The following is a 13,119-nucleotide window of genomic DNA, read 5'->3' as shown; positions in this document are numbered from 1 at the left end:
TCCAAGTGACGGGTTTTTTCTTTTTTGGTCCAACTGATGGGTTTAAACCGTAACAGTCCCGATTTAGAAAGCTTAATAGTTTTTTCACCGATAAACCCATTTTATATGGACTGAAATTGTGTCTTGCAGTGGGCCTATAAACTAGCCTAAAATACTTCAGCCTAGAGAATAATAAACGTATGTTCATGTCCAAAAAACAAAAAAGAATGTTCAAAACCAAAAATAAAAACTTAGTGGATTTTGGAGATTTGAAAAACACAGTTCTGCAGTTGAGACTTAACTCAAATGGTTATCCATGTGCCTCTTAATATGCTGTATTCGGATTCTAATCTTGATGTATGCACCAAGTATTAAAAAGAATCATTTATTAGAGTCCGTTTGGGAAACTCTAGAAGTAATTTTTTTAACTTTTGACTTATGAAAAGTAATAGTATTAATGTCTCGTACAATTTTTAAAACAAAATTGTAACTCTCTAAGAATCTATTTAGGAGATTATAGAGAAGTTAAAAAAATTGACTTCTCTCATAATACTACTACTTTTCATCATATTTCTATAAAATAAACACTTTTAGAGTTAAAAATCCAAACACAAAACAACTTATTTATAAGTTACTTTTAACAGAGTCATTTATTGTTTAAGTTATTTTATCAAAAGTAACTTAATTAAATTGGTTACCAAACTGGGCCTTAGTATTGTGTATTTGTGTGAATAAGTGATATCTAGAATTGAAAATTGTCTAATCCATCTAACCAAAAAAAAGTTCTCGTTTAATTTGTGTTTAGATAAACTTATTATGCTGTCAAAACTCAAAACAGGTTAAGACCAAAAACAAAGAAGTCAAAACAGGTTATAATCATTAGTTATTAATTGATACTTATTAATTATCCCATAGAATTCTCCCTTAAGAGGTTTTAAATAGGTAGTTTCTATTTGAGCTAAATTTTTTTAATTTCCTGGATACTGTTCTTACACGTATTTTCCTACATTAAGTTTACACCGTATTTTCATTGATCTGACATGGTTTGCAATTGAGTCACTACTTTTCTATGTGAACTGCATCCTTGTTTAATTTTGAACATGAAGTAGAGAGTTATGTGTAAATTGTAATTATTTTAAACGGAAAACTCTAGTTATATTGACACTACTGACCATAGTGATCACTAAAACATGTTGCACCTGAAAAACAAAAAGAGAGGTTGATAGAAGTTTGGTCTAGCTTGTTTTGCTTAAGGGTTATCTAGCTAGCCTGGTTCTGTTCCAAAAATCTCTTAAGCCATTCATGCACATCATACAATGAATTTCTCCGTCAAACTTAGCTTCAAAGCTAATAATTAAATGCATTTGTTATTCTAAAACTTAATTAAACTTATTAGTATATTGTAGGTGTTACTTATTATTGAGTGTCTAGTTAGTACCACTATATATTAACTTCTTCTTTTTAAAGTCACTAATAATGCACCTATTAAATTAAAAGTGTTGATTTCTTTATTTGTTTAATAAAAACTATTCCTTTAATATTTTCTAGCTTCTATCCTTTCCCTCACATACAAAACTCGAACCCAAAATCTTAAGGAAAACAAATACAAAATCATCTGTACAAACTACGAGTTGAAAAAAATAAATCCGAATATTCAACGTAACTGTTCTCCCTCATTTTTGTCGATTGTGAAAATAGTTCACATATCCCCACCCCCTCTTTTCCTTAATTCTCTCTCAAAATATTCAACTTAACTTGTATATAAAAGAATAATTACGAAGTTGACATTTTTGTCGGTGAGTATTTTTCTAAGAGAAATTGTTAAATAAGATTATTATTATTTTATTATATAGAAATGACAATAGACAAAAGAGAAATAATGGCAACAACCATTTCTTGGAGTTTTTCTTGTTGCTATCTTAGATAAAACAAAATGATATATACGACTTACGTATTTTATACTCAAATGCAAAATAATAATGCTACAATATCTGAATGGATAATTAAATTTTACAAGATTCCAATTGTTTTAAAATATTTTTTCTCTTTTTTCGTACCGGGTCTCACTAGGGAGACAATGGCCTATTTATACAATGTGTACAATGGGTTATTAAGTTACAAAATGAGCATCTCCTATATTATCTAGAATAACCATCCGAGTACTAGGGATAATAAATATCTTTCCAAAAATTTAAACTAATTTTGAGGTTCACCAAGAATTGAACTATTAACCTTTCGAATCTAAGACTCTAATACCATGTCATGATACCATTCATTCCAAAAATTTTAACTGATGGAAAAAAGTAACACTAATGGCTATATCTCTAATACTCCATAAACCTTCATTGTACACATTATACAAATATTCCATTGACTTCTCATACTTTTCCTTTCCTACCACAATAATACTCTTTCTGTGAATTTAAAATTTTAAGTACATTCATAACTCAACTAATTTAAGTATATATTTAAAAAAAATTTAAATATATTCTGTAATTCAGTAATTTATAACTGTTGATCTTAATTATAAAAAAATATATAATATATAATTAAAATCAATGATTAAAAAACACTAAATACCAGTATACCATATACTTACAAACTTTCCACATATTTATATATAGTTTGTGCAACAATACATTGAACTCAATGAAATTTATAGCACAAAACTCTCATGTTTCTTGAAACAATGGAACTAATTAATTAGTATTGGTGGTGAGATTGAGTCTAGGTGCAATGCATTATTGTTTAATTTGGCAACTTCCGAGTGAGACGCATGGTCCTGCATCAACAAATTGTTCCTCCTCTTTCCGAACTAAACAACAAAATCTAAGAAGGGGTTTGTGTGGTAGTAATCTTCTTCTTTGGAGAGACAAAAATCTATGATATATGATCAATATCCTTTTATTCTTGCCTAATTCGATACGTTGCTAGGAGATATGCATGTGCGCATGCATGCCTTTTATCTAATTTATTCACTTCTATTCTTCCTCTTTTGCAAATAGTTTCTAGCTACTAATATTTTACAAAATTTGTAATCATATCAGGCTCGTCTCTCTTCTTCTTTTTAACTATTGAGAAGGAATGATTTGCTTTCCTCTACTTTCACTCATTGTTTATAACTAATAGATAGATAAATAAAAATAGAAATAATGTTCGTAAGTTATATTTTGGCGAGTGAATCTTACCTTAAAACTTAAATATAATTATTTTGTATCATAATTATTAGAAACCATAATATTATATTTAATACTAGCTAGTTCGTAAAGTGACATTGGTTATCTAGAAGCTTATTCTTGCACCCGCTGTAATAATTAACTATGCATGTATATAAGGCCTTACTTTTGAAACACATGTTTTACATGTTTGATTTCTCGATATATATCCAGCGGGGGGCGAGTGGAGACCTCGGCTCCAACTTTTTTTTAAAAAAATTAATAATAGTAAATTATTAAGTATAATTTAATTATTTAAAATTTATTTAATATTTAGTTTAGTATAAATAAGGGTAAAGTATATTTTTTGTTTCTGAAGTTTAATAAAAATTTTAAAAATATCTCTAAGTTTTATTTTGTTTTAATTTTGTCCCAAAAATTTTTTATTTGCATCAAAAATATTTCTCTGACGGCTAATTTTTCAAAAAATTTAAGATCGATTCAACAACAATTTCATAAAAACAACCCTCAACTCAAGCAAATCAAACATAATTTTCATGAATTATTGTTAGATTGGTCTTAAATTTTTTAAAAATTTAGCCGTCGAGGATATATTTTATGCAAATTGAAAATTTTTGGGACAAAATTAAAACAAAATAAAATTTAGGGGTACTTTTGAAACTTTTTTGTCAAATTTTAGGAACAAAAAGTATATTTTATCCTATAAATAATAGTTTAGTCCAACCTAAATATTAATGATTTTTAATATCTAAAAAATAAGTAACAACATTAAAAAATATGAAAAAGATATTATTACTAATAATTAAAAATTTTTAAATCCCACAAAGTATATTTTTTTTCTTGTAATCGTCTTTTTTATTATTTGGTATTAATTCTCTCTGTTTCAAGTTTCAACTACTATAACTGAAAGATCTTTTTTAGTTATGAATATTGTGAAGAATGACTCTGAAATAAAAAAAAATGAATTTCTTGTTAATTATCTTTTAATTATATTTAAAAATTGCTAAAAAATTTGACATAAATTCTATTACCGATGAATTTTATAATGCCAAGAATCGACTACTTTATTAATAAAATGTATACACATATTTTTTAATTTGCACTTTAAAATATATTTTCTATTGATATATTTTTGTAATATATTTTATATTATATAATTTTTTACATAATTTTTTAATATTATATATATCATTATTTCTATAATAATATTTCTGGATCCGTCTCGTATATATCGAAGAAGATGGAAATGATATGATCATACATTATTAGGCTCTTATTTATAATTTACTATTATTTTTTTCAAGTATTAATTTAATGAGATAAGTAGTTAGGGAAGAAACAACCGATGGCGGTGAACGAAGTCCAACATATGATATATACCTTATTATTGTGCCCTTCATCATTCTACTTCTTCTCCATTTTCAACTAATCCATCAACCTCTTTGCCTTTATTTTAATTTTCCATCAAAATTGCTTGATAATTTCCTCCTAAAGAAACAAATAGTAACAAAAAATATAAAAAACATTTAAATATATTTATTAAATAAAAAAATTCATAACATAATTATAAACTAAAATTTTTAACATTTTACACACAAAAAAAATTAAAAAAATCTTATCAACAAATAAGAGTAAAAAGATCTAGTTATTATTTGCTAGCAACAACATAAAATAAAAACAAAAAAAAATCAAATAAAAAATATATAAAAAGAAAAATTCATAAATCTTGTACACAAGTGTTTTAAAATCCAAATCACCTTTCAAATGCTCTAAATCTCGTCTTCATCCCCACTATTCTTCTTAGATTTTTCTTTTTCTTCTATTTTGAATTTCATCGGCTACTGTGTAACAATTAAAAGTGGTAATTATGGAGGTTTTTTTTATCTATGAGCTATAAAGATAAAAGAGTAGAGAGAAAAATGAAAATTTATATTTTAGATAGAGAAAAATAAATAAAAACAGTGAATATATATTGTGAGAAGAAGTGTGAAATTTTTATATATAGAAATTAAAGAAAAAATGAGATTAGATAAGAGAATAGATTTAGACACATTTAACGATAAGACACTATTAATATAATGCACTTTCTTCTTGCACTTCACGAGATATAATGTAAATTTTATACATCATGTCAAAAATAATTTTCTATACGATGGCGAAAAAAAATATCCTCTTATCCCGTGTATTTGAAATTTACCAATATTAATTCCGTATCAAAATATTTCTCTTGAGATATTATTTTGATTACTATACTGATAGTATCTAGTAACCGGTCATTATTTTCTCTGAATACCTAACTTTTGGAGGTTTATTTCACACTAATATCAAGGTAATGTCAATAGCATAATTGGTCAAGTTCATGTAAGCTGCAAAAGTCTTTGGTGACGTGTCAAAGATGTGGAACGTTTTAATTTGATCATCATTGAAGTGTTATTGGTGGAACCCACAGCTTGTCCTGGTTAACCCCTCAATAATAACTTGCATTATCCAAATCTGAAACGCAACATTATTATTGGATGTCCTTCAAATCTATATAGTTCTAGTTTTCCTTTTCCTTTTTTTTTTTCTCTCCGTAGAAAATAATGAATACCTATAAGCTTTTGTCCTTTATCGTGTGCTAGGGGTGTTTTATACATCGGATCCGATCATATTTACATTATTTATTTGAATCTAATTCAAAAACTATAGATATATATTCCATCCACAAGGTTTTTGAATCAGACCGGATCTGATTCGCATACTAATAGAATCGAATTGCGAATTTTATGTTGAAATTTGCATATTCGTAAAAATAAATAAATAAATAAATAAATATTTTTTTATATTTTATTTCAACTATTAATTATCATTTATGTTGTGTTATTTTAATTTATTATTTAAGAAAAGAATATTTAATATTATTTTAAAAGTAAATATATTTAAAAAAATAGAAAAAATGAAATTTATTGATATTTTTTTAAAAAAATAAACTTTTAAAAATATTTTTGTGTTTTGCGAATATAATCAATATCCGATCTACAAATGTGCGGATTTGATCGGATCAAATCCAAATTTAAAAATTATAGATATTAGATCCAATCCAATCTGATAATTTTAATGCTCGATTCGATCTGATTCGCGTTCACGCATGTAAACTTTTGCATAAAAATAATTTATCTCCATTTCAGCATTTTTTTTAGTTACTTGTTAGTCTGTATTATTATTAAGTGATAGTAGGTACGTACTAAAAAAGATTATTATAGAAGAAGATGTTGCATTCCAGTATGGTGAAATTCTTTTTGGTGAGTGTTATATATATATATATATATATATATATATATATATATGTTTTTTATTAGTTTAATTTAAAAAAAAATAATTTTATGATATAATATTAAAATATTTATTTTTAAAAGATTTAGAGTTTCAATTTTTATTTACTCCAAAAGAAATTTTAGCATAAGACAAATTAAAAGATCTATTTACATAAAAGAATGTATTAGAGAGTTAATTTATATATCTCTTTTTATGAGTTTAAATTTTAAAAAAATAATTTGATGACATTAAAATAAAAACGAAGAAACTATTTTTAGTTTCTTTTAAAAAAATATTTATCAAGAAATTAAAATCATCTTTATCGATCCTTAATCATTACTTGTAACAAAAATTCAATTTAATCAACATTATAGTAGACCAGTTATTACATAATATGTGATAGTTATATAGTAAGGGATTAGACATAAAAATAAATAAAAAATTAGCTATATATTAAAGATATATTTTAAAAATATAATAATTTTTTAAGTTTTTATATATTTAATAAATTTAAATATAAAAAAATTAATAATTTTTAATAAAATACTTGTTTAATATTCTTGAAATATTGTCTTAGAATCCATGTTAGCAAAATTAAAAAATAAATTGCATCTAGCTAACCCATTATATTAAGAAATTAATTTCAAATGAATTTTTGACAATAGATATAGTAGTACTGAATATGAGAAGACATCATATTTAATAACAATAATCATACATAAATGCAAGCAGAGGTATTTTGTCTTATGTCTTTGCTCAAAGCCTCAAACTAACAGCATTTAAGAATCTCTACTTCTATTACTACTTTCTGTGGTCGAACAGAGGAACACCCACATTGGTCCACGTGTATGTGTGTTTTCATGAATTGGATAACTTTGCCCTTATCCGTTCTTTAGTTTATTCAATTTTCTCTCAAACTCTGAAGAGATGAAATCGTTGAACAAGTTTAAATAAGTAAGGGTGGATTACTGATTTGCCTACGTGTTATTTGGTGGACTACTGGCTATGCCAAATCCATTTATTCACCCACGCCACGTATTGTTGTCCTTCCTGTCTCTAATAAGAAAGAAAGAAAACAATGATCAAACATAATCCAAATTAAGAATTGAGGTTTGAGAATAAAACAATAATAATATAAAAGATAGACATTACTTTATTTGTACAAAGAGACAGTAAAATATACTGTTATCTTAAAATAATTTTCCTTTTAAAGCACTTGAAGGTAAGTGTTTAATTATTAGCAGAAAGATATTTTTTTAGGTATTTTTTAATTGAGTACACTAAAAATTAATTTAAAATTTAAGTTTTATTTAAAAATTTATTGTTGACTAATAGTTTTATTTAAAGCGGCAGCGGTTATTTGAGAGTGTGGCAGCGGTTATAATTGCCGCTATTTTTTGTTTCCAGCGGTGAACAAAGCGTGACCAGGTCAATTGTCGGCACAGTAGCAGCGGCGATTTTGAAGAACCACTGGAATAATCGCCGCGAGAGTCACTCGGCAACTAGCGGCGGTTTGAAGCCGCCACTATGTTCTCGAGTCAGGCAGAACAGGTATATGGCAGCGGTTTGGTAACCGCCGCAAACTTTCAATTTGAAATTAACGTTGAACTTTTGCGGCAGTTTTGAACCGCGTAAAAATCAAATCGAAAATGATTTTTGTGGCGGTTTTAAACCGCCGCGATACCTGCAACATATTTTTTTATTAAAAAAAACTTGTATATAAACTACTTTCTAATCCTTCAATCCTAATAAAAAAATTACCACTACAATATTAAAATCTACAACTCAAAATAAAATAGAAAAAGGTACCAAAATAATATGAACATTGTATTTCAAAATATAATATATATTTAATAAGTCTTACATAATCATAAATCAAACACCACCAGTGTTTATTAACAACTATATTTACATATCAAAGTAAATTCAAATAACGCAATCCTAAAATTGAATTAGAAAAGAGTTTTGCTTCTATTATTTAACTATGCTAAAAGTCTAAAATAAATAGTCACTTTGATAACAAAAGTCTTCAGTCAATTCAATCATAAAATTCTATAATCAAGTCACGAAATAGTAAAAGGTGGCCCTTGTCTCCATTGGTGAGTCTGCAACCTAAAATTAAAAATAAATAAAAATACATTAGAATAAAAACAAAGACCATTATATAATTTAAGTATAACATTAATAGGCATAAACCATACGAACAAATAAGGATAATGACCAACAATAACTAAATCATCGTTTTATTAAATCATTCACAATGAAAGATTCAGGAAAAAAGAACAAAGTATAATATTTACCTCATTATTTGTAGTTGTAGGAAAGTCATGTGGCACTTTTTCACCCATACAATGATTAATAAAATATGTCACATGGGCTTGTAATAAGAAAATTGTTGCTTTATTCTCTTGTAATTCTACTTCTATAGAGCGAACTTTAACTATATCAAAGTCATGATTGTATGAAGAATATACCCCTCCTAAACTATTAGCAGATTTTTTTTCTCGTCATGTAGCTCCACATGCTCCAGCTCTTATGAACTCCTGAGACGAACAAAAAAGCATCAGAATAAAGTCACCTTTCAAAGATAATGTAATCACAAGCTTATTTGTTTTGTACGACATTGTATGAATGACTTCTAGGAGCTTGCGAATTTGAGGGAGGAAAAAGATAGTCCCACAACAGCTGTTCTACATACTCGTGAGATACAAAAATTGAAGTTGGAATTGGAGCAAGAACACAATAAATTGGCAAACATTCAACTCAAATACCAGGGTCTATATTCAGCACTTCAGTATTTATTAGATTTTGGCGCATTTTGAGAGTGTAAACTAAATAATTGCTAATTATCATGTTCTTTCTTTCAATTTCAGAGGAACAGAAATTGAACAAGTCTTTTCAGGATGAGCTTAAATTATCAAAGATGGAAAGAGAAAAAGTAAGTTTGTAAACAATATAAAATTTTTTATGATCATGCTGCTAAAACACTACATCTTCTATGTTAGAAGCTTCTCGATGAAACCCATCATGTATGGTCATAGTTTTCAGAGAATTTACGAGATGTAAGAGCTTTGGGAATAATCAATAGGCCTATATTATCAAACTAAAGTATAGTTATACTTCAATTTCTATATAGTCTGGTATGTCAATTTCCAATTTTTCAAAGTCTCTAAATCTTTATCTCAAATTGGGAAGGAATAATCTGATCATTTTGTTGAAAATTTTAATTGTATTATTGTCACAAAAATAGAACTTGTAACTCCTACCTTTTTCACTTCACTCTGTCTCTCCTCTACTACCCAATTTCTAACCTTACTTTCTCTTATTCTGTTATTAGTGTCCCCTCACTTGTGTTTCAAACTCCACAACAAACACAGAAAATATATGCTCATGTTACTTACTTTGTTGCATTTACACGATTTTAATTAATTATTTTTTGGGTTATTCTTGCAACAAAATATTATATTTCCATATTTGACATCACTCTATTTACAGAATTAATCAATATTTTTTAATCAAAACTTATGTGATCATATTATATATAACACTATTTAAAATTACACATTAAATTATCTAGCAAAAACTGTGCGTAAGAAAAATAGAGAGGGAAGAAAATTCTAATAGAGAAAGAGACAGAGTAACCTTAAATTGAAGAAATTTGTACTTCTAGGAGAGAAATTCGTGCATTCAGAGTGATGAACAAGAAGCAGAAATAACTAGAGAATAAGATAATGGATTATCAGTGATTATTAACTAGAAGAAGCATAAAATTGAATCAGAAAAGAACAAAGAAAAATACAATTAGCTTACCAAGGACAGGAACAAATGCGTATAGTTTTGCTAAGTAATGATTTGTTGCAGATTTTCGTTTTGCATGAAGATTTTCTTTTCATTGTACTTGGGGTTCCGGGCGCGCTAGGTTTGGGAAGAATGAAAAATTGGTATAATGGCAGATAGTAGTGAGTAGTGGAGCTAGCGAGAAGTGCGAACGAAAGAGAAATTAAGCGGTCTAAGCAAGTAATGGCTCGAATTTCATAAACCGCCTTGGAGCGAATGTGATGGACACTGCTGGATTTGTGTTTCAGAGGCGGTTGCATTTTACTGTTGGTATGTAAAAGTAAGAATTACAGCAACAGCAATTCTATTTGACCACTTCTCCCAAATGGTCACTGAAATTAGATTTTATTACAATATACGTATAAAACGAAATTTAAATACTTAATATTTATTTAAACAGACTTATAAATTAATCACTAAACTAATCTAACTTAATTCAAGAAGATATATTCTTTGTTAGTTTAATGTACTATTTTGTTTTTCCAAGAATATGATAACTAAGATAAGAGAAATATTAGTAATGAACAAAAGGAAAAGTGATAGTGTTTTTCATACATTTCATGTTAGGACATATACATAACGATTTCCCTTCTATTAAATATAGGAATAGGGTGTTAGCTAGCTAGCTTTATCCATATCAAGTATGAGATGTAACTATGTAAGGTAGTTGTATTTTAAGTTGTCACATGGTAAATATTGTAGAAATTTTGATTCGTGAATTATTTTATACATATTAAGATTCATGGTAATGATTCAAGAATAATAAATTTAACAACTAAATATTTTGTAAATATAATAGAAGATATCATTTATTTATGGATAACGAATAAATTAAAAGACAATCAAGTAATAAAATACATAATATATAATTACCTATTTGGTTCTTAAAAAAGCTTGTTTAGCATAAAATTAGGCGCTATTACCGAGGATACGGTACAATACCCTGATTTAGATTAAAATAAAAATAAAAGAATGTTTATCCATAAATACTGAGAAAAACAATATAAATATATGCAGCGAGCAGTGAATGAAGACTTGGAACCGGAAAACATACACAGCAACAACCAACTAATCAACTTTATAGAGAGAGAGAGAGAGAGAGAGAGATTGAATTGAATGGCGTCTAGGAAGAGCTTTCTTTCAAAGCAAAGTTACATGTTTCAACCAACAAGGAGCACCTCAAAATCGTGTTCACAGGGTGATGCCATGTTTGAGTTTGATGAAGCTGATTTGTGGAACAACATCTCCGTTGCAAGTAACAACAAGAAGGGCTTCTCTTCATCTTCATCATCTGCATCTGGTTTGAAGAGAGGTCCTTCTAGGAAGGTTGTTCATCATGATCATGATGTAGCTGCAGCTACCTCGTTGCCGGTGAACATACCTGACTGGTCAAAGATTCTAAAGCAGGAATACAAGGATCATAGGAAATGGGAGAGCGATGATGATGATGATTATGAAGATGATGATGATGAGGACGGTGATTATAACGGAGGAGGAGGAGGAGTTAGGGTTCCCCCACACGAGTATCTGGCAAAGACAAGAGGGGCCTCTCTGTCTGTTCATGAAGGCATTGGAAGGACCCTCAAAGGTAGAGACTTGCGTAGTGTCAGGAATGCTATTTGGAAGAAAGTTGGCTTTGAAGATTAATTAACTTCAATCATTATTATAGTCTCATTAATTACATCTTCTTCTTCTAATTAATCAGAGATCAGAGTATAGAACAGACTTGGATAGATCCGATTCCAGAATTTTGTATTTTGGGGGAAAATTTTGGATAAGGTTATATTATTATTAGTTTCATTTAATTATTACTTAATTAGCCTCTGTTATCGGCCAGCTAATTAATTAACTATACTTCTTGTTCCATCATGTTCTACAAAGATGGATCCATGTGTGTCATTATTGTTAATTGTATTGGGAATTTTCTATTGTTGGCTTGCATTGTAATGTTAAGTATTAATTACGATTAATTAAGGAGAATAATCCCTTCTCCTTAATTCATTTGGGTGTACGTCTTACAACAGTTTTTAAGGACCCTCTTGCTTGTAATCCACTATTCTAATGCAACTTTAATTATGTGCTTATTATTGTATTATCATTATGAAAAAATTGAATTGAAAAGAGATAAATTTGTGTACGATGCAGTCACTTATTTAATGATTAAAATGGAAGACGAGAAAGCAATTAAAAGCAAGAAGAGGACAAGGCATATTTAATGGGAAAAAGTCTAGGGAGCCAATGGCCTAAGCGTACAATGTGTACAATGGAGGTTTAAGAAGTATTAGAGATATGACCATTAGTGTTACATTGTCCTATCAGGTTACGCTTTTGGGATGAGTGGTTTCAGATATGGTATTAGAGTTCTAGATTCGAAAGGTCAAGAGTTCGATCCTTGGTGAACCCCAAAATCAGTTTAATTTTTTATTGAGATGTTTATTATCCTTGGTATCCGGATGGTTATCCTTGGTATCGGATGGTTATTCTAGCTAGTATGGTGATGTTCATTTTATTCATGGACCAAAAATTTAGCCCATTGTACACATTGTACACTTAAACCATTGGCTCTCTAGCACTACCCATTTAATGGTGGTTTATGATGAGTTAGGATAGGTTGGTTGAATAATGGGAATAATATAAGAGGAAATTAAATAAGGAATGGTGGAGGCAGATCGGTGGGTGTGAAATCTGAAATCTGAAATCTACGGCTGTGTGTGAGTTTTTGATTAAAATTGTATGTACCAGTTTGGTGAGAAAGGTATTGCTTAGCTACAACAAACATCACTGACTTTTGAGTAACATTATTCATCTACATATCAATAACACTATACTCAAC

The 13,119-nt window shown here is 28.2% G+C and overlaps 1 protein-coding gene across 1 annotated transcript; it reads left to right on the top strand.

Moving 5' to 3' along the window:
• Positions 1-11,300: 11,300 nt before the first annotated feature.
• Positions 11,301-12,361, top strand: LOC130960586 (protein S40-4-like). The gene has a single exon (XM_057886014.1). The coding sequence runs from the start codon at positions 11,403-11,405 to the stop codon at positions 11,931-11,933; it is 531 nt and encodes a 176-aa protein (XP_057741997.1). The 5' UTR covers positions 11,301-11,402; the 3' UTR covers positions 11,934-12,361.
• Positions 12,362-13,119: the final 758 nt, after the last annotated feature.

Source organism: Arachis stenosperma, chromosome 2 (assembly GCF_014773155.1).
Source record: "Arachis stenosperma cultivar V10309 chromosome 2, arast.V10309.gnm1.PFL2, whole genome shotgun sequence".
NCBI lineage: Eukaryota > Viridiplantae > Streptophyta > Magnoliopsida > Fabales > Fabaceae > Arachis > Arachis stenosperma.
Note: the sequence above shows the minus strand (reverse complement) of the source record. Positions and strands in the feature narration are given on the sequence as shown.

Excerpts from the sequence above, each read along its gene's own strand:
- LOC130960586 (XM_057886014.1), top strand. The coding sequence starts at position 11,403 with ATGGCGTCTAGGAAGAGCTTTCTTTCAAAGCAAAGTTACATGTTTCAA.